Genomic DNA, 22,525 nt, shown 5'->3' on the forward strand with positions numbered 1-22,525 from the left:
GTATCTTACTATGCACTTAGGTACAGGGCACCATTGAAAGAAGTGATTACTGGGGTGGCGTTAAGTGTGGAGGTGGAGCAATTTAAGTTGCAGATTCCTGGTGTTTGTGACTCCCATCGTTTGGTGCGACGCAGGTCCAGTTGGGAGCGTGGTGAAACAGAGGGGAGTCTGTTCTTTGAGCTTGATTCAGAGGATTTACCTGATAAAGTAATGTTAGGATATATGAGTTATGCTGTTAGAGCTTTTGTGCTGAATCCACTGCAGTCTTACAGGTGTCATGTTTATGGGCATGTCACAGCAGTATGTAGGAGGGAGAATCCAAGATTTGGGAAGTGTGCAAGAGGACATGGGACAGAATAATGTTAAGTTTCGGTAGGAAAAGTTGTGTGTGTCAACTGAGAGAGAGGCAGTTTAAGGTGGCCAGGGTCAGAGAGGCAGGTTGAGGTGGCCAGGGTCAGAGAGGCAGGGTGAGGTGGCCAGGGTCAGAGAGGCAGGTTGAGGTGGCCAGGGTCAGAGTAGTGCAGAAGATTCCGCATGCTGAGGCAGTGAAGAAAGTAGAGGGAGGTTCAAGGGTAAGAGATTCTGAGAGGAACCCTGTGAATATTAGGTCTGTGCTAGAACATAGGGATAGGCCAATGAGTGATATGTTTCAGTAAGGTTAGCTTCTTAGTGTTCATAGAAATGGTTACCAACTATGCCGCAGAGATGGATGTAACGGCTTGATCACACTGATCACATTGTACAAAATGGTACGCAGCATCATCTTTGTGTGCAACAAAAGTTCAACATTTACCTTCTGCTACCATTTCTGTCAAGCTGTCTACGCATACAGTTTGATGCATATGTTAAATACAAGGTATGCACCACACAGAACGCACTGCAACTGCCTCTGCAACGCAATGCTGCAAGGCAAACGCAGAGTTCCATTAGAAATTAATGTACAATAAGCTGTTAGTGTGATCGAGGCATAAGTCACATAAAATAGATTTTGTGGTGGCAGCTGCAGAGAAGTACCTGGGGGTACAAGATTTAACTTCAGAAGAGTTACAGGATGTGTTGAGTGGTAGTGTCCGTCCTCTCAAGTCAGTGGCCTGGAGTAGGATCAGATAGGTTTAAAGTAGTGGAATATGTTGTTGGGTTTTAATAATGAGTGTAGGGTGATTTAAAAAATATATGCATTTTTTATTGTTTCCCCTTTTTCCATTTTGAATGACAAAGTGTAATGGGTTTTACTATAGTTCAGTTGGGGGCGGTAATGCAACATATTGGATGTTGTTAAACTCCACCGAAGAAGAAGAAGAACAACACAATGGCGTCGCGAGCCCGGGCTCGAGCACTAAAGTGCAGACTGCACTGTGTGCGCGCGGAGATGACAGTCGCCATTTTATTTTGAAAAATTTAACCGAACTGGAAGGAGAGCAACCCTTTTAATTAATCAAGTTTGGGCGCAGAAACCAAAAGGAATGAACATAACAAATACATTTTAGAAACCATGGTAAGTTTGATATGTGTTTTTTAACAATCGGGGATATTTATTCGAATTAAGACATTAGTAAGATAGCAATTGTGCAACTAGCCGTTAGGCGTCATAGCTAACTACTGTAACGTTCGCTAAGAAAATTAAAAACTGGCTAGCGTTGGCTGAACTTGTCTTTGCAGCTAACGTTAGCTATGTTTGATGGTCCCATGTCAAAAAGCAGAGTTGGTTTTCTAGTAAAAATGTCCAGTCATATTTAAGTTAGCTAACGTTAACGGTAATTATGTATATCCCGTAGATGGTGCACATTGACAACGACATGTTCACGCCAACGTCTGATCTGGCTAACTACTAGTAACGTTAGTGTATCTTTGCTAGTACTATAACTAGTTAACGTTAGCGCTACCTAGCCATACATGGCTAGGTCATGTACCTAGCCAGTTAGCTAACGGTAGCTACATTTAGCTAATTAGTTAGCTAGGCATTCGGTTAACGTAACGAACTACTCAGTAATACTAGTAACTTAGTACTGTAACTATATATTTTATTGACTATTTTCATGGACAATAGCATAATCGCTCGCTACTAAATTGATCAGTGAGCTAACGTTAGGTTTTACTGTATATAATTGTTGGATTTGCAGCGGTACCAGATATTAACCAGCCAGCTACAGAAAACAGCCTAACATTACGGCCTTCTGAGAGTTAACGTTACTGTCTGTAGCCTGGCTGACGTTGGTCACATCTAGCTAAGTTAGCTGCAAAATGTGCTTAGCTACCGTTAGTTGGCTAGCTCTTTGTCTCAGTGGGTAAGTTAGCTTGTTACTGTCAGATGGTTAACGTTAACAAATTATACTTGCTAGTGTGTGGTCAGGTCAATTCTTCAGTTAGCAATCATGGCTAACGTGACCGTTGGTATTATTAGTTAACGTGAGCCAAGTTATGTTGCCCAAGATAGCTAGCGGTAACGTTAGTTATCTGTTAGCTAACCTTATTTTTGCCAGTTAACGTTAACCCGGCTACGTGGACGGTTACGGGGAAAAAAAATGTTTTTAGATTACACACACGCAAGCTACTGTTAATTTAGCTAGCTAGTTGCCGTTAGTATTGTCTCGCTAAGCTATAGTAGCTGACTATTTGCATTATTGCTAGGACACTGAAAACATATCTAACGTTTGTAATTACTATAACTAGCATTAGCTAGCCAAATAAAGTAAACAAATTCACAACGACTTTAGCTTGTTTATTGATTGGTTAACCATGTGTTGCAAGTGTAGAACATAAAGATAGTTAATCATCCGCATAAATATCAGCTCACACGATGCTGATTGAACTGGGAGTAGTGGGTGTGCAGAAGTCAAGGCCCGACTCTCGTGACACTGATACGAGAGCGACGTTGGGAAAGAGTTTTGGCGAACATTTATCATTTGTTTGTGCAAACTGTCATGGTGACTTAATTACCTGTCAGTTTAAAGGTAGCTAGCTATGTTTCTGTTTTGTTTAGTGTTGCGCAGGCGTATGAATCAGGATTACTCCAGGTGAGTAGTAGGCCCAACGGGGTTAATTACCCATGGCAGTTGTACGTCGTTATGCGCTTTTGGTATTTACAAACCCAGTTGATCATATAAGTGTGTAGTATTTGCTCCATTATTTTGGAACAATTTACCACACTGTTTCTATATGTAGAACTGTATTGCAGATTGCAACTGTATTAACTACTTTTCTCTCTTGGCTATTTTCAGATGCTGAACTTGATTTTGCACTGAGGGACTTTACCTTGTATCAAGATCCATTGACAGACGAAGCTTGTTTTAAAACAGACATTTCACACCTGGGGGGGGGCAGAAGTATCTTATCACTGAAGTGACTAAAGGGGAATAATGGTGATTTTGCGCCGGGCACGGCCGCCTGCTTCCGCCCCAACCAGCAATGAATCTTGACTCGCTCTCGCTGGCTTTGTCTCAAATCAGCTACCTGGTGGACAATTTAACAAAAAAAAACTACAGAGCCAGCCAGCAGGAAATACAGCATGTGAGTAGCATGTAGTATTATGCTCACAAATTGTCCTTTTCTTTTGTTGTATTTCCTGTTTTGTAGTTGGGACACTACAAAACAGTACACATTTTTCACAAATTTTGAGTTTTTCAGGGCTATAGCTAAGTAGATTTGATGATGTAGATAGACACATTTTTATTTGATATCACATTTCAGAAATGATTGTAAAACAAATATAATTCTGTGGTTCAGAATTGCATTAGGTCTGAGTTATCTTGTCAATAATATTTTGGCAGTGCCAGCCAACCTGTTCTTTTGGTGAATGTGTTTTCTGTCCCAACAGATTGTGAATCGTCACGGCCCTGAGGCGGACAGGCATTTATTACGCTGTCTCTTCTCCCATGTGGATTTCAGTGGTGATGGTAAAAGCAGTGGCAAAGATTTTCATCAGGTAATTTTTTGATTAGTAACACTTATTATACCAGTGGCTAGACTTCAACTGATTTAGCTCTGAGGATTAATGGTCTCTTATGAACTGGAAAATGCTTAGATATCACAGCTCTAGGAATATGTGAACTCTGAACGCACCACTGTGTAGGTTTCCTAATCGTCATTGATATTGTCAGTTTGTCTTCCCTTATTGTTTTAGAAATTGACTCTGCATTCCTATTTTGTCCTTAACCTATTTTATGTTCCCTCTCCCTTTTACCTTTGTTTGTCCACTTGCCCGTGATACAGTTTCTGATCCAGGAGTGTGTTTCACTGATTTCAAAGCCTAATTTTATTTCAACACTTTGCTACGCCATCGACAATCCTTTGCACTACCAGAAGGTAGGAGGCATATGTGCTTATTTTCTCACTCACCTTTGTAAAAGATTTCTGCAAATCAAAGACAGTGTACATTTTCTGCAGTGATGGAGTGGGTCCAAGTTATGCCTTGCTTCATGTCCCAAAATTACTGTCTGCGTCAGAATAACTGTTGAATGTTTTCTCAACCTTTATCATTTTCAGAGTTTGAAGCCGTCGGCCCACTTGTTCACTCAGTTGAGTAAAGTTCTCAAGCTAAGCAAGGTTCAAGAAGTAAGTAGTTATGTTCGAGAGAATTAAGTCTGTATGGAAACGTATGTTATCAGATAAAAACATTTATTGCAGTAAAAAATAATGTCTTTTTCCCCCCAAGGTGATATTTGGCCTTGCTTTGCTCAATTCGTGCAACGCAGACCTTCGTGGTTTTGGTAAATTTTTATATTTAATCTTTTGACTATACCAGCTGACTTGAAAACGTGCAATGTTTTATCTGTGTGTTGGGGGGGCTCAAGTTATTCTGTAATTACGGTATCTAAGCAAGTATTTCTTTAATATTTTCCCATCTGTTTTTAGCCGCGCAGTTCGTCAAACAAAAGCTCCCTGATCTCCTCCGCTCGTACGTGGACGCTGACCTTGGCGTTAACCAGGAAGGTGGCTTCCAAGATATTGCCATAGAGGTACTGCACCTGCTCCTCTCCCATCTTCTCTTTGGCCAGAAGGGAGCCAGTGGCGTCGGACAAGAGCAGATTGACGCTTTCCTCAAGACACTGTGCAGAGGTGAGGGACGTGCTACTTGACGGAAAATGTAAATTATTTCCAGAGGTAATATACTCTTCCTTCATTCACAACATTTTTGCCCTATCAGTTAAACGCTGTCTGTGTTTCAGATTTCCCGCAGGCGCGCTGCCCTGTGGTGCTTGCACCGCTGCTGTACCCTGAAAAACGGGACATTCTGATGGACAGGATTCTGCCAGACTCGGGAGAGTTAGCCAAGACCATGATGGAGAGTTCTCTTGCAGAGTTCATGCAGGAAGTTGGCTATGGCTTTTGTGCAAGGTGATTATTTAGTAACGGAAATTCCCATGACAAATTCAATTTATTGAGTCCTTTTTCGTGTCATACATGACCACCACAACAGAAGGAATTGAATGACCGTTACCCCTGTTAATGAACCGTTTTGCTCTTTCTCAGCCTTGATGAATGCCGCAACATCATTCTGCAGTATGGGGTACGAGAGGTTACTGCCAGCCAGGTGGCCAGGGTCCTGGGGATGATGGCTCGTACCCACTCTGGCTTGTCTGATGGAATCCCCCTACAGGTGAGGGATGACTTGATAGTAACTTAATAAACCTTCTCAAAGCTCTGTAAAAAGAATCCTGTAACTGTTCTTTATATACTAATGCATTCTTTACATCTTCCTCAGTCCATCTCTGCTCCCGGCAGTGGCATTTGGAGTGATGGAAAGGACAAAAGTGATGGTTCTCAGGCCCACACTTGGAATGTAGAAGTTCTGATTGACGTGGTCAAAGAAGTTGTAAGTTATAGTGGAATTACTTGATATTCCCCTTCAGTTGGCCATTCTTATACTTTGTACATAACATTTCCTTTTTGTATTTAAGAACCCCAATCTGAACTTCAAAGAGGTGACCTACGAGCTCGATCACCCTGGCTTTATGATCCGGGACAGTAAGGGACTTCAGATGGTGGTGTATGGGATCCAGAGGGGCCTGGGTATGGAAGTGTTCCCTGTCGACCTCATCTACCGGCCCTGGAAGCATGCTGAGGGACAGGTAAGGAAGAGGGGATCATAGTTGTGTAAAAATGACCACACACTTGTCCTACCGCTGGACTTCCTCCTCAGCCCTCCTGACCTTTCTCACTCCCCTCCTTTCCAGCTGTCATTCATTCAGCACTCCCTCATGAGCCCAGATGTGTTCTGCTTCGCTGACTATCCCTGCCACACCGTAGCCATCGACATACTGAAGGCGCCACCCGAGGACGATAACAGGGAGATAGCCACCTGGTGCGTGAAACACAGCCCTCCTGACCGCCACAGTTCCAGATACTCCTTTACATGAATTATTAGTCAAATGTCATGCCATTTCTGATGGTCTTTGTTTGTGATTTTTCTCCGCACAGGAAGAGCCTGGACCTGGTGGAGAGCCTCCTGCGCCTCTCTGAGGTGGGCCAGTACGAGCAGGTGAAGCAGCTCTTCAGTTTCCCCATCAAACACTGTCCTGACATGCTGGTGCTGGCGCTGCTGCAGATCAGCACCTCCTGGCACACCCTGCGCCACGAGCTCATCTCCACCCTCATGCCCATCTTCCTGGGCAACCACCCCAACTCCGCCATCATCTTGCACTACGCGTGGCACGGACAGGGCCAGTCCCCCCTCTATCCGCCAGCTGATCATGCACTCGATGGCAGAGTGGTACATGAGAGGAGAGCAGTACGACCAGGCCAAGCTGTCCCGCATCCTGGATGTGGCCCAGGACTTGAAGGTAGATATCAGGGCTGCTCTTAAGGAAATATGACAACTTTGATATAGTTTTGTACAAGGCCACGTTGCAAACTTTTTGTGTTGCAAAATCCAAACTGTTCCTCTTGTTTTTCAGTCTCTTTCAATGCTGCTAAATGGTACTCCATTTGCCTTTGTTATTGACCTTGCTGCACTTGCCTCTCGCCGTGAATACCTCAAACTTGACAAATGGCTGACTGACAAAATCCGAGAGCACGGGGTGGGTGGCGTGAGTTGAGCCTTTAATTTACAACAATTATACATGCACATTGCTACAAAGGTTACTTGGATATAGTGTATGACAGTTATTTACCTGTTTGCCGTTCTAGGAGCCCTTCATCCAGGCATGTGTAACGTTCCTGAAGAGGCGTTGTCCCTCTATTATGGGTGGTCTGGCCCCAGAGAAGGACCAGCCCAAAAGCGCCCAGCTCCCCCCGGAAACGATGGCTACCATGCTGGGCTGTCTGCAGTCCTGTGCCGGGTGAGTTTTCCGTGTTTCCATCAGAGGTTGAGTCATTAGACCTATGATCACATTTGTGACTGGTATGCTCCCTTTCATTACTTCAATCATATTAAATGGTTGTGCCAAAAGGTCTAGGTTCCATAATACAACATGAACTTAAAATCAATTATCTTTCTAAACACGGTCATTTAGTTAAATAATTGATGTATTTTTCAGGAGTGTGTCTCAAGAGCTCTCTGAGACTATCTTGACCATGGTTGCCAACTGTAGCAACGTCATGAACAAAGCCCGCCAGCCACCACCTGGGGTCATGCCAAAGGGACGTGCTCCCAGCACCAGCAGCCTAGACGCCATTTCCCCTGTGCAGGTATCGGTGTCTCCTCTCCAGGTGAAGGGCATTGCATCTATGTTCTCTAACACTGTTATTGGGTAATGTGTATCGGCTAGAAACATTGTACTTTCATCATCCCCTGAATTTACACTTGTTCCATCTGTGTTCTAGATGGATCCCCTGACAGCCATGGGTTCACTGAACCTGAGCAGCTCTGCCACCTCTCACACACAGAGCATGCAGGGCTTCCCTACCCCGCTGGGCTCTGCCTTCAGCAACCCCCAGTCCCCAGCTAAGGCCTTCCCTCCACTGTCCAACCCCAACCCCAGCACACCGTTTGGGGGGATTGGAAGCCTCTCTTCACAGCTAGGTAACACAGGTATGAGTAGAGAAACTGCCATAGAGATAATTTCATAGTGTTTTGATTACAATATAATGGAGGACTACACGTGTGTTTCTTTTGTCTAGGTCCGCTGGGATCAGGCATTGGTTCTGGTCTTGGAATGCCAGCGGTGAGCAGCGATCCGTTTGGGACGAGGAAGATGAGCACACCGGGCCTGAATCCGACCACCTTTCAGCAGAGTAAGATGAAGGCCTGTAAGTGGTGGTGGTGTGACTGAGTGTGCTAGGCGCCTTAACTGTATTTCCTCCCAAAACGTTCTCTTAATATCTCCTAATGGGCTCTTGAAGTAATGTGGTTTTACTGGAGTTAATTACAAATGCTTTAACATTTCTCATCTAAAAACATTGAGTACAATCTGGGAAGAAAAACAGTGTCTTTCACACATTGAATCAGAGGAAATACAGGTCAGTCTTCCATTAAACACAAATTGGCAAATTCCTATGCTCCTAATTGACAGGATTTTGAACTTGGATTTTTGGTACAATCCTTGTACATATGTTTTTTTTGTGTGGTGTTTATTGGTTTGAAAGTGAAAAATGTCCTAAGCTTGTTTTGAATTACTTGGAAAATGTTTTATTTGCTGCGATTGTAACTATTTCAATAGTAGTTTCAAAGGGTTTTCTATGGCAGTGTTTGATTTAGTCTGACCTTTTTCCCAGCTGACTTATCTCAGGTGTGGCCCGAGGCTAACCAGCACTTTAGTAAGGAGATTGACGATGAGGCTAACAGTTACTTCCAGCGCATATACAACCACCCTCCGCACCCCACCATGTCTGTGGATGAGGTGAGTCCCTGAGTAAAATAGTCTGCAGTTGTTTCAGGCACTGACCTAGTGATGGTGTTTATTCTCAAGCTGACAGCTGTTTAAGCCATGGTGCCCCTCTTTGCAGGTGCTGGAGATGTTGCAGAGGTTCAAGGACTCCACCATCAAGCGAGAGCGGGAGGTCTTTAACTGTATGCTGAGGAACTTGTTTGAGGAGTACCGCTTCTTCCCCCAGTACCCCGACAAGGAGCTGCACATCACCGCCTGCCTGTTCGGGGGGATCATCGAGAAGGGTCTTGTCACCTACATGGCCCTTGGACTGGCCCTCAGATATGTCCTTGAAGCCTTAAGGAAGCCATTTGGATCCAAAATGTATTACTTTGGAATCGCTGCTCTAGATAGATTCAAAAATAGGTATGGACTTGCTGTTACTATAGAATGTTGTGCATGTATGATTCAAATGATCTATGATCTGCTGTAAGGGTAATTTGATCTCTCTCTCTAGGCTGAAGGACTATCCCCAATATTGTCAGCACTTGGCCTCGATCGGCCACTTTCTGCAATTCCCCCTTCATTTGCAAGAGGTAATTGGATTTCCTGTGTATTTGTGAGACAATTTGTCGTTCATCTGTACAAGTACCTTTTCTTTTATACTGATCTCCGCACCACCTTAGCCAGAGGTGCGGATCCTACTTCACGATAAATAAGTCTCTCGCTCTGGCACTTTCGAATATCCTGTGCGTGCAGTATATCGAGTATGGCCAACAGTCACGGGATCCTCCAGTGAAGATGCAAGGATCCATCACCACCCCTGGAAGCCTGGCGTTGGCTCAAGCTCAGGCCCAGTCTCAGCCTCCCAAAGCCCCCCAGCCTGGACAGCCCAGCACCCTGGTCACCACAGCTACCGCCACCACCACTGTCGCCAAAACCACTACCATCACCCGACCTACCCCTGGCAGCTTCAAGAAGGATGTGCCGGTGAGTACCTGAGACAATTGTACCATATATGCCTATGCTTTTAGCTGGCCATGTGAAATGACGCCAGCGACCTAGTGCTTCTGTGTTTGTTTACTGCGTTTCTATAGTTTCATTGTCAATGGCAACATTAAACAGTTCCGTGAGGCGGGTTCCCTAATTTGTACAACGATATGTCGCTCTTTTTTGTGTGCACGCTTGCCCACAAAAGCCAGGAAATAACACATTTTTTTTCAAGTAAATGGGGCAGGTATAAGAGAATGAGAATTGAAGACATAATTAATATACTGTGATTGTTTGGCAAGAATGCACTAAGTAATACTTTTATGGGAATTTGAGGTAGTGTAAAATAATGATTTCCAAAGTGGAGGTTAGTAGATTGTAAAGCATTTTGTTCTGAGTCTATATTCTAATCTATTAATTTCAGCCTTCCATCAACACCACAAACATTGACACTCTGCTAGTAGCAACAGACCAAACTGAGAGGATTGTGGAACCCCCAGAGAATGTTCAAGAGAAAATTGCTTTCATCTTCAATAACCTGTCACAATCCAACATGACACAGAAGGTGGGCCGTAGAGATACATTTTTGTTTGCTTACTGTATTAAACATCTTGGTTTTGGTCAATTTAAATACATTTCTGTAATTTGACAAATGCTTGTGTCTTTTCATCCAACTCCCAAGGTCGAGGAGTTAAAGGAAACTGTGAAAGAGGAGTTTATGCCCTGGGTTTCCCAGTATCTTGTCATGAAAAGGGTCAGCATCGAGCCCAACTTCCACAGCCTATATTCCAACTTTTTAGACACCCTGAAGAACCCTGAGTTTGTCAAAATGGTCCTAAATGAAACTTACAGAAACATCAAGGTGTGTGATTATTCACTTAAACAACATTTATGGAAAATGTGTAAACTCATATCACATTTAAGAGAGCTACTTTAACACTAGCCTTTTCTCTCCATGTGTCAGGTTCTCCTTACCTCTGATAAGGCAGCTGCAAACTTCTCTGATCGATCCCTACTGAAGAATTTGGGCCACTGGCTTGGCATGATCACTCTGGCTAAAAACAAGCCCATCCTGTACACGGTGAGTACATTTCCTCACTTTTAAATGTTGACCTGTATAGAACTTTCCATTTGTTTTCCTCCCACCAAATGCCTGTAACTGTGCCCCTAGATGGTATTTTGTTGTTTATCCTGCCTTTTTTGTAAAACTTTTTTTAAGGATTTGGAGGTGAAATCCCTCTTGTTGGAAGCCTATGTCAAGGGGCAGCAGGAGCTACTCTATGTGGTCCCGTTTGTGGCCAAAGTCCTGGAATCCAGTTTGCGTAGTGTGGTAAGACCACATCTCACAAGCATTTTCAAATGTATCAATAGGTATCTGAATTCACATTTTAATTTCTAGGGAACATCTTTAGCAATGTTATCAAAGTGATAATGACAAAGTGAGCTTAGGCCCAACACAGACAAAGCCAGCCCCGGCAGGCAGGACCTACAGGAATAGCGAGACAGCCAATCCAACAGACAATATGTTTGGGTCTGGAGTTGAACTAGGTACTAGTTTTTCCTGGTCATGTCCCATGGTCAAGAGAAACTATGGGCTTAAGACTGACACAGTCCCATCAGGCAGAGTACCTACCGGAGCTGACAGGGAGCCAGTCCTTCCAGGCAGAATACCTACAGCAGCAGACAGGGAGCCAGCCAGAACTAGATGATGTAGACCATTATAGGCAGTATTATAGCCCATCTCCAGAAGAAGCAAAGAGGCGCAAAGTATGTGTGCTATTTTTGCTCCATAAAAATACTATTTGGTTAAACATTGTTTTGGACCAAATGGCTCTCTGGGTACATTATTTATGCCCACTGGAATTATGTATTTGCACTTTTTTTTTCTTTTCTGTTATGCCTTATTTCATTGTTTTTTAAGAGCAGGTTAAATGTTTTCTCAGATCTTCCGACCTCAGAATCCCTGGACCATGGCCATCATGAATGTTCTGGCAGAGTTGCATACGGAACATGATCTAAAGGTCCGGGAACCCCTTCTCTTTCATCCACCAGCATTGACATGTTTTTAACATGTTTTTTTTTTACTTCACACATACTGATTGTCATTGTGCCTCTTTCCCCACTACAGCTGAACTTAAAGTTTGAGATTGAGGTGCTGTGTAAGAACTTATCACTGGACATCAACGACCTGAAGCCTGGCACCCTGCTGAAAGACAAAGACAAGTTGAAGAGTCTGGATGAGCAGCTCTCTGCACCAAAGAAAGAGGCCAAGCCCCCCTGAAGAAATGATCCCTATTGTTAGCACAGGTATCCAGCACTTTCAAACTGGGATGCCCCTTGTCGGTGTGTGGATATCTTTCTATCAATTTTATTTCAAATGTTTGTTTAATCTGAATGTCATCATGTATATTGAAATGTTAATATTTAAATCACAATTGTTGAATAAGATTTTAGCCCATCTTAAGTTCCATCATTTGAATGTAGAATGACAACCTGGATTTGTAGTGTTTGGCCAAGAACATTTAACCAGTTTCTTTTTTGTTTTGTTCAAGCCGCTGCGCTTGAGCTCTTTTTTTCCCCCTGTATTTTAATCACAATAGTGTTTTTGTAACCAACAGGAGACTTTCTTCCATTTGCAGCTGCACCATCCACTCCCGCCCCAACCACCACTTGCTCAGCTACTGGGCCCCCTACCCCGCAGTTTAGCTATCATGACATCAATGTGTACGCCCTTGCAGGGCTAGCCCCTCACATCAATATCAACATCAACGTAAGTAGCACCGTCACTCAAACACCTTGTGACGAATACACATGGTAAGTCTTGAGTTGTGGCGGTACTAACACTTCGCTCCCTGCAGATCCCCTTGCTTCAAGCCCACCCTCAGCTCAAGCAGTGTGTGAGACAGTCCATTGAGCGGGCTGTGCAAGAGCTTGTCCACCCCGTAGTGGACCGCTCCATTAAGATTGCCATGACCACCTGCGAGCAGATCGTCAGGAAGGACTTTGCTCTGGACTCGGAGGAGTCGCGCATGCGTGTGGCAGCTCATCATATGATGCGCAACCTGACCGCCGGCATGGCCATGATCACCTGCCGGGAGCCCCTGCTCATGAGCATCGCCACCAACCTGAAGAACAGCTTTGCCGCTGCCCTCAGGGTAGTCATCTTCATTCTCCCATTTCACATGCACGAAGAGCTATATAAAATATTATTAGTGTTCTTGCTTATAACTGCTCCTGTCCCCCTCCAGGCCCCCACCCCCCAGCAGAGAGAGATGATGGAGGAAGCTGCTGCCAGGGTTGCCCAGGACAACTGTGAGCTGGCCTGCTGCTTCATCCAGAAGACTGCAGTGGAGAAGGCTGGCCCAGAGATGGACAAGAGGCTGGCGACGGTGAGTTTAGTTATAGGCACGTTTGTTCTCACTGGGATGCTACTCTTGTCTGTATACTGTCCAGTACTTTATCTAATGGCTGACTGTTGTACCTGTACCCTTCCTCTCCTGTAGGAGTTTGAGCTGAGGAAGCATGCCCGTCAGGAGGGCCGTCGCTACTGTGACCCCGTTGTGCTGACCTACCAGGCTGAGCGCATGCCAGAGCAGATCAGACTCAAGGTGAGCACTCCATTGGTTTCTTTCCTAGTATTGGTATAGTCAGACATGAATTTAAAAATATATATTTCATGAATGGGATATCAAACATTGCTTTTGCATCTGGACTATTTACTGAGTGATATTTCTGACACAGGTTGGAGGCGTAGACCCCAAACAGCTGGCGGTGTATGAAGAGTTTGCCCGGAATGTTCCAGGCTTCCTACCCAGCAACGACCTGTCTCAGCCCACAGGATTCCTTGCCCAGCCCATGAAGGTAAGGCTCTTTGGCCCTGGAAGAGAACTCACCAATATTGCATTTGCTGCTATCTTGACATAACCCAACCTTATTTTAAGGTTAAGGATGTTACTCAAGTACCATATGAATGTATCTCTCCTGTGTTTTATTACAGCAACAGGCATGGGCCACGGACGACGTGGCTCAGATCTATGACAAGTGCATGGCAGACCTGGAGCAGCACCTCCACGCCATCCCTCCAGCGCTGTCCATGAACCCTCAGACCCAGGCTTTGCGCAGCCTACTGGAGGCTGTGGCCCTAGCCAGGAACTCCCGGGATGGCATCGCCGCTCTGGGCCTGCTGCAGAAGGTCAGGGACTAGTTCTCACACAGCCACATTGGAAATGCATGCATGCATAGACAAGTAGCTTAGGTCTCAGTAGAAAAGCTTTTCTACTAACTGTCTCTCTCGCTCCAGGCTGTGGAGGGTCTGCTGGATGCTACCAGTGGTGCCGATGCCGACTTGCTTCTGCGGTACAGAGAGTGCCACCTGCTGGTGCTCAAAGCCCTCCAGGACGGCCGGGCATACGGGCCACTGTGGTGCAACAAGCAGATTACCAGGTTGGTATCCCCCATAAAACCAACTCATGGGAATCTTTTTGGCTTTAATGGGGATGGAAAACTAAATCAACTCATCGATTTTTGTTAACTTTTGGGGTATGTTTGATCTGTTCCAGGTGCCTGATTGAGTGCCGTGATGAGTACAAGTACAACGTGGAGGCTGTGGAGCTGCTGATCAGAAACCACCTGGTCAACATGCAGCAGTACGACCTGCACCTGGCACAGGTAAACACCACTACGCACACCTTTAAGGGTTGCGATGTTTGTTTTCGGGTGCACAACTCAATCTGAATAGTCCGTCTCAATTCTATAAAACTGTGTAATGGGCTTAGTGTGTTTTGTACCTGTGTCAGTGTCTTACAACCATGTGTTTCTGTCCAGTCTATGGAGAATGGGCTGCACTACATGGCGGTGGCGTTTGCCATGCAGCTGGTGAAGCTGCTGTTGGTGGATGAGCGCAGTGTGAGCCACATTACCGAGGCAGACTTGTTCCACACTATCGAGACTCTGATGCGAACCAGCGCCCACTCCAGGGCCAACGCACCTGAGGGGTAAGTCCTTTTCTGTCCGAATTTTTTTTTTTTTTGTCTGGGTCGTGTTCTTTAGTGCACACTCTAGCAAAACCTTTTGAAATGGGAAACTAAAATGGGCTTTTCTTAATGGACTAGTTCAGTTAGTCCCGTGCTTGTCTGTCAGTTTTCCATTTTGTGTGTTGTGAATACGACCCTGGAGATGTGTGGTTGGTGTACATGCGTTTCTAGCTCTTTCTAACTGATGTATATCTGTCCTTTTACCTCAAGGCTTCCTCAGCTGATGGACGTGGTCCGTTCCAACTACGAGGCCATGATCGACCGGGCCCACGGAGGACCCAACTTTATGATGCACTCTGGCATCTCCCAGGCATCCGAGTACGACGACCCACCGGGCCTGAGGGAGAAGGCTGAGTACCTGCTGAGGGAATGGGTCAACCTGTACCACTCTGCAGCCGCCGGCCGGGACAGCACCAAGGCCTTCTCTGCCTTTGTGGGCCAGGTACAGGACAGCACACACTTGTCTTTATTTTAGTTTCACAGTCTTTGCCTTATGACGACCACCTGTCTCCTCCAAGCCAGTCAGAGCACTGTTTGCCTTCACAACACGAGCACAGCTCCAGTTGTGGCCTTGACACAGTGGGGCCTTAGTGCTAGAGCAGTGCACATAGCAGCAACTCCATTTTCTTCCAAACTACTGCACCCAGCAGCAGTGTTATGAGACTGTACATCAATATTCATACTAAGATTATCTTAGTAAAATGTACGCAATTTTAACTATTATGGATGACCAGACGTATATGGCCATTCTCACTACTGTACTTACTGTCCTCCCCAGATGCACCAGCAGGGCATTCTGAAGACCGATGACCTGATCACTCGTTTCTTCCGGCTGTGCACGGAGATGTGTGTGGAGATTAGCTACCGCGCCCAGGCCGAGCAGCAGCACAACCCCGCGGCCAGCGCCGCCATCATCAGAGCCAAGTGTTACCATAACCTGGATGCCTTTGTGCGCCTCATCGCCCTGCTGGTCAAGCACTCCGGAGAGGCCACCAACACTGTCACCAAGATCAACCTGCTCAACAAGGTTAATATCAGGAGGCTCCTCACCATGGAGTCTGTAGAATCAGCTCTGCTTTGTAAAGATATCTCGGAAAGACAACCGTACATTTGAAATCATCAAACTGACAACGCAGTTCATAGTTCTGAGTTTTCTTTTAAAACCCTTCACAGATTTCCGATAAAGGCTCTTGGAAAATTACATTACTGGACTCATCAATGTGTCCCTTGACTGTTCTCAGGTTCTAGGTATTGTGGTTGGAGTGTTGATCCAGGACCATGATGTGAGGCAGACTGAGTTCCAGCAGTTGCCCTACCACCGCATCTTCATCATGCTGTTGCTCGAGCTCAATGCCCCCGAGCACGTGCTAGAGACCATCAACTTCCAGACCCTCACCGCCTTCTGGTAAATGCCTGTTAGAAAAGCCATAGGAGATCTAATGTTTCTTTGTGGAATACAGCATAGAATTCTATGATTGGTTTTCACTGGGGGTATTTATCACTGATTGTCAGGATGTCTTAAAGCTCACTTTCCTTAACTGTAAATGTGTGGTGCTCAGCTATACTGAGTTGTCTACCTTTTCCATGTTTCTATTTTGTTATTTTTTTCCACAGCAACACTTTCCACATCCTGAGGCCTACCAAAGCCCCTGGCTTTGTTTACGCTTGGCTGGAGTTGATCTCTCACCGTATCTTCATCGCCAGGATGCTGGCGCACACCCCACAGCAGAAGGCAAGGAGAAGTCACTGATGTGTGACAAGACGGTGCCATGTTTGGGTGGATGTGTTTGGTACTGAATAGCAACCATTGACAACCTGTTTTATCTTCTCTTAGGGTTGGCCCATGTATGCCCAACTTCTCATTGATCTGTTCAAGTACCTGGCGCCCTTCCTGAGGAATGTTGAGCTTAACAAACCTATGCAAATCCTCTACAAGGTTTGGAAACAGCTCATAATGTTTCTTTCCCTTGACACCATTAGTAACATGACTATGACTTGGATTTGACCGGAATGTTTCTCCTCTGACCTCAGGGTACCCTGCGTGTCCTTCTAGTCCTACTGCATGACTTCCCAGAGTTCCTGTGTGACTACCACTACGGCTTCTGCGACGTCATCCCACCCAACTGCATCCAGCTCCGCAACCTGATTCTGAGTGCCTTCCCACGCAACATGAGGCTTCCAGACCCCTTCACTCCCAATCTGAAGGTACAGCAGATGAGAAACTCTAAATTCATTACACTGCAATTTGTTTGGTCTTTTTCTGTAAATGTTTATTTCTATTTTTCACTTGTCTACTAGGTTGACATGCTCAGCGAGATCAACATTGCGCCGCGCATCCTCACAAACTTCACCGGAGTGATGCCCTCTCAGTTCAAGAAGGATCTGGACTCGTACCTGAAGACACGCTCCCCCGTCACCTTCCTCTCTGAGCTCCGCAGCAATCTGCAGGTAGGGGGCGCCACTCTGGGTCCCTGGAAGTATTTGCAGCACAACGACACATCTTTAGAACAGGTTAAGTTTTGAGTCTTTGCGCAAATGTTCAAATGTCGACTTGTCTTGCGTTGTATCGGAAGTGTCATTGTACTTGGGTGTTTTCAGTGCGTCTGTCTGTAGATTTAGTTCCAGGCAACTCAATCTGGAAATAAAACGAGTGTCTCCTTCAATTGCAAGTGTTGGGGGTTTTACATGTTGTTCTCCTTTTTACCCTCCAAACCTATTCTAGGTGTCAAATGAGCCAGGCAACCGTTACAACATCCAGCTGATCAACGCTCTGGTGCTGTATGTGGGAACCCAGGCCATCGCACACATCCACAACAAGGGCAGCACCCCCTCCATGAGCACCATCACTCACTCAGCCCACATGGACATCTTCCAGAACCTGGCTGTGGACCTGGACACTGAGGGTAAGATGAGCGCACACGCATGCATACAGTTTTCTCTCTTCGTTGTTGTGTGTTATTCTCATCATTCTCTGTTCCCAGGGCGTTATCTCTTCCTGAATGCCATTGCCAATCAGCTGCGCTACCCAAACAGCCACACCCATTACTTCAGCTGCACCATGCTGTACCTGTTTGCTGAGGCCAACACTGAGGCAATCCAGGAGCAGATTACCAGGTAAATCTGCTTCTCTACAAAGAACAATTGCATTTGAAGACATTGGAACTACCTACATTTTTATGGATCAGTTTCCTTTCCAAGTGTCTTTGTTAACTGGATTTTGCACCTCTTTGCAGGGTTCTTCTGGAGAGGCTGATTGTGAACCGGCCTCATCCCTGGGGACTGCTCATCACCTTCATCGAGCTCATCAAGAATCCCGCCTTCAAGTTCTGGAGCCACGACTTTGTACACTGTGCCCCGGAGATCGAGAAGTATGTGCTCATTCACTCTCTACCAGAGTTGGCTTTTCACTCAGCTGAGATGACTTCACCTGCAGAGTAGTAGCTGGAGGATAACCAGTTAGCAGCACGATGTGTGTTCATGCTCTGCTTTAATAAAATCAATATCATACACATTCTAAGATAAATTGCTGCAATGGAAGGACTTGGATTAAACACCCTACGCTGTCTCTCTCTCTCAGGTTGTTCCAGTCAGTGGCTCAGTGCTGCATGGGGCAAAAGCAGGCTCAGCAGGTGATGGAGGGCACTGGTGCCAGTTAGTCAGCCAGCCTGCAGGAGAGATAATAGGGCCAAACCCTCCATCCCTGGAACCCACCCCACAGATGCCCCCCTACATTACTGTTAGCACTGGATGAACTGGCAATGCTGATTTTGAAGTTTGACTGCTGCTCATGGATCTAAGAGTTTGTTTTGCCCTGGCTATGGAGAAGTTATTTGGACATGCTGTTTAATATTTTTATGCTTCGATGTAAATATTAAAAGGGAGATGGAGAGCTTGATAGTACGAGCAGATATGTGAATGTAGTGTCCAACAAATGATCTAACGTGTAAAGACGACGTGTACACACACATTCAGTCACTACCAAAGGTCCCTGGCTGTCTCCCTCCTACAGATTTAATTTTTGCATATTTGATGATTGATTTATTTGCATTCAGAGGCTTAAACGGTAGTGGATAAAGAGGGCTGTTTTTTATTTTTTATTTGTTGAGTGGGAAAAGAAAGGCAGTGCACTAGATTCTCTCATGGGTTCACTCCTTTGATCTACTTGGGGTGTGGTGGGGGCAATGGTCTTTCCATTTTAAATAGTGGGTTCGAGGTTCTCCCCGGCACTTGTAAAATTGTGGAAAATTTAAGATGGCGAATTAAATCTTAAAATTTGTACAAAGATCCAAATTGCAGAACAACAAAAGGACCAATACAGCCCATTTTGTAAGGATTTTGAATGTTTTGTAAATGTATTGGTCCGTGTGTATTTTGTAGTCCTTTATAGTTGCCTTTAGTTCTTGCTACTTATTTCCTGTATGTATGCATACTGTAGTTAACGCATTAAACAATTGAACTGCATTTTTGTTTTCATGCTGATGAGAAATTACTTTGGACTGTTTGTTCATTTTATGTAAAACATAGTAAATTAGTAATTACAATACGTAAAAGGATAAGCATTTCACTCCACAGCTGCAGCCTCATCACACTTCAGCTCCACTATGTTGCGGTGCTGTTTCTATCAGGGTTGCGTTGTCAATGTGAAGTTCTACTACTCCACAGCACATTGTTTTGAGAACGGAGGGGCATGGAAGTCTTTCAAAGTTTTTTTTTTTTCATTTTGGGGGGGGGTACAAATGAATATTACAGTACCATGCAAAAGTTGAGACACCTACTCATTGAAGGATTTTTATTGACTACTTTCTACATTGTAGAATAATAGTGATGAGAAACTATGAAATGTAGTAACCTAAAGTGTTAAACAAATCCAAATATATTTTAGATTCTTCAAAGTAGCCACCTTCTGCCTGGACAGCTTTGCACACCCTGCATTCTCTCAACCAGCTTCATGAGGTAGTCACCTGGAATTTATTTCAATTAACAGGTGTGCTTTGTTAATTTTGAATTTATTTCCTTAAGTTGTGTTGTGATAAGGTATGGAGGTATACAGAAGAGAACTATTTAGTAAAAGACCAAGTCCATATTATGGCAAGAACGGCTCAAATAAGCAAAGAGAAATGACAGTCCATTTAAGACATGAAGGTAAGTCGATATGGAAAATGTCAAATGTTCAAGTGCATTTGCCGAAACCAAGAGCTATGATTGAACTGACTCTCATGAGGATGCCACAAGAAAGGAAGCCCCAGAGTTACCTCTGCTGTAGAGGACAAGTTAATTAGTTACCAGCCTCAGAAATCAGCAATATATTGCAGCCCAATTTATTTTTTCAGAGTTCAGGTAACAGACACATCTCAAACTTTTCAGAGGAAACTGAATCTGTCCTTTATGGTTGAATTGCTGCAATGAAACCACTACCACTGGGTGTGCTTTGCTGGTGACACTGATTTAGTAACAATTCATGACACACTGAACCAACGTGGCTTCTACAGTGATACACCATCCCATCTGGTTTGCACTTGGGGACTATCATTTGTTCGTCAACAGGACAATGACCAAAAACACCAGGCTGTGTAAGGACTATTTGACCAAGAACGAGAGTGATGGAGTGCTGTATCAGATGACCTCCACAATCACCTGACCTCAAACCAATTGAGATGTTTTAGGATGAGTTAGACTGCAGAGTGAAGGAAAAGCAGCCAAAAAGTACTCCGCATATGTGGGAACTCCTTCCAAGACTTTTGGAAAAGCATTCCAAGTGAAGCTGGTTGAGAGAATGGCAAGAGTATCGGTCTTCCTTGCTTTTATTTCTTTCATCACATTCCCAGTGGGTCAGAAGTTTACATACACTCAATTAGTATTTGGTAGCATTTCCTTTAAATTGTTTAACTTGGGTCAAACGTTTCAGGTAGCCTTCCACAAGCTTCCCACATTAAGTTGGGTGAATTTTGGCCCATTCCTCCTGGCAGAAGCTGGTGTAACAGAGTCAAGTTTGTAGTTCTGCCCACAAATGTTCTATAGGTTTGAGGTCAGGGCTTTGTGATAGCCACTCCAATACCTTGACTTTGTTGTCCTTAAGCCATTTGCCACAACTTTGGAAGTATGGGGTCATTGTCCATTTGGAAGACCCATTTGCGACCAAACTTTAACTTCCCGACTGATGTCTTGAGATGTTGCTTCAATATATCCACATAATTTTAATTTCTCAAGGAAGCCATCTATTTTGTGAAGTGCATTAGTCCCTCCTGCAGCAAAGCACCCCCACAACATAATGCTGCCACCCCTGTGCTTCACGGTTGGGATGGTGTTCTTTGACTTGCAAGCCTCCACTTTTTTCCTCCAAACATAATGATGGTAATTATGACCTAACAGTTCTATTTTTGTTTCATCAGACCAGAGGACATTTCTCCAAAAAGTATGATCTTTGTCCCCATGTGCAAACCGTAGTCTGGCTTTTTTATGGTGGTTTTGGAGCAGTGGCTTCTTCCTTGCTGAGCGGCCTCTCAGGTTATGTCGATAAAGAAGTCGTTTTACTGAGGATATAGATAATTTTGAAACTGTCTCCTCCAGCACCTTCACGGGGTCCTTTGCTGTTGTTCTGGGATTGATATGAACATTTCACACCAAAGTACATTAATCTCTAGGAGATAGAACCTGTCTCTTTCCTGAGCGGTATGTTGGCTGCATGGTCCCATGGCATTTATACTTGCGTACTATTGTTTGTACAGATGAACGTGGTACCTTCAGGCGTTTGGAAATTGCTACCAAGAATGAACCAGACTTGTGGTCTACAAATGTTTTCTGATGTCTTGACTGATTTCTTTTGATTTTCCCATGATGTCATGCAAAGAGGCACTGAGTTTGAAGGTAGGCCTTGAAATACACTCACAGGTACACCTCCAATTGACTCAAATGATGTCAATTAGCCTATCAGAAGCTTCTAAAGCCATGACATAATTTTCTGGAATTTTCCAAGCTGATTAATGGCACAGTCAATTTACTGCATGTTAACTTCTGACCCACTGGAATTGTGATACGGTGAATTATAAGTGAAATAATCTGTCTGTAAACAATTGTTGGAAAAATTACTTGTCATGCACAAAGTAGATGTCCTAACCGACTTGCCCAAACTATAGTTTGTTAACAAGAAATTTGTGGAGTGGTTGAAAAACAAGTTTTCATGACTCCAACCTAAGTGTATGTAAAGTTCTTACTTCAACTGTATATATAAGAATTTGTTCTTAATTGACTTGCCTAGTTAAATAATGGTTGAATAAAAATAGTTTAACTCGGCAAGTCAGTTAAGAACAAATTCTTATTTATAATGACGACCTACACCGGCCAAACCCAAATGACGCTGGGCCCTATGGGACTCCCAATCACGGCCGGTTGTGATACAGCCTGGAGTAAATGTTGTAAAAAGTACAGAAAAGTACAAAAAACTACTGATGTAAAAAACTTTAAAGTACTACCTAAAAGTACTTAACACCACTGCAAGTTGCTTTTGTTCACATTGTGAACATAGTCAATGCAATGTAGCTAACAAGTTTCTGCTAGCTAGTTTGTTCTTGACTTAAAAATCGTAATACAATAAGCAGCGGTGTGTAGTCCAGGCCATATGCAACCAAAATCAACTTTAATTGTAATTATTTCAATTCACAAGATAGAATGAACGCACGCGGTAGCCATCGAATTTGAGCCTTGGCAGTTCTTGAGCTTGGACGCTGCCATTGGACGTGACGCAACACAAGCACGATAGCA

The 22,525-nt window shown here is 44.4% G+C and overlaps 1 protein-coding gene across 1 annotated transcript; it reads left to right on the forward strand.

Annotated features, from left to right (window-relative positions):
* The first annotated feature begins 1,336 nt into the window (after window positions 1-1,336).
* cnot1 (CCR4-NOT transcription complex, subunit 1) lies at window positions 1,337-19,228 on the forward strand. The gene is given in 50 exon segments (XM_046311259.1): window positions 1,337-1,495; window positions 3,219-3,507; window positions 3,815-3,922; window positions 4,210-4,302; window positions 4,483-4,551; window positions 4,652-4,706; window positions 4,852-5,055; window positions 5,166-5,334; window positions 5,470-5,596; window positions 5,702-5,812; window positions 5,898-6,068; window positions 6,174-6,301; window positions 6,418-6,667; window positions 6,669-6,779; window positions 6,894-7,016; window positions 7,126-7,277; window positions 7,476-7,626; window positions 7,762-7,969; window positions 8,059-8,187; window positions 8,653-8,777; window positions 8,884-9,170; window positions 9,262-9,340; window positions 9,495-9,734; window positions 10,159-10,299; window positions 10,417-10,596; window positions 10,699-10,815; window positions 10,954-11,064; window positions 11,678-11,755; window positions 11,863-12,006; window positions 12,008-12,041; window positions 12,374-12,504; window positions 12,593-12,889; window positions 12,983-13,123; window positions 13,238-13,342; window positions 13,476-13,595; window positions 13,732-13,926; window positions 14,035-14,177; window positions 14,294-14,402; window positions 14,559-14,728; window positions 14,978-15,209; window positions 15,546-15,794; window positions 16,009-16,172; window positions 16,382-16,499; window positions 16,602-16,703; window positions 16,799-16,972; window positions 17,066-17,278; window positions 17,490-17,670; window positions 17,749-17,881; window positions 18,001-18,135; window positions 18,345-19,228. Coding segments are annotated over 49 exon segments (7,188 nt in total). The 5' UTR covers window positions 1,337-1,495; window positions 3,219-3,405; the 3' UTR covers window positions 18,424-19,228.
* Window positions 19,229-22,525: the final 3,297 nt, after the last annotated feature.

The sequence above is a fragment of the Oncorhynchus gorbuscha genome, linkage group LG02 (assembly GCF_021184085.1).
Source record: "Oncorhynchus gorbuscha isolate QuinsamMale2020 ecotype Even-year linkage group LG02, OgorEven_v1.0, whole genome shotgun sequence".
Classification (NCBI taxonomy): domain Eukaryota; kingdom Metazoa; phylum Chordata; class Actinopteri; order Salmoniformes; family Salmonidae; genus Oncorhynchus; species Oncorhynchus gorbuscha.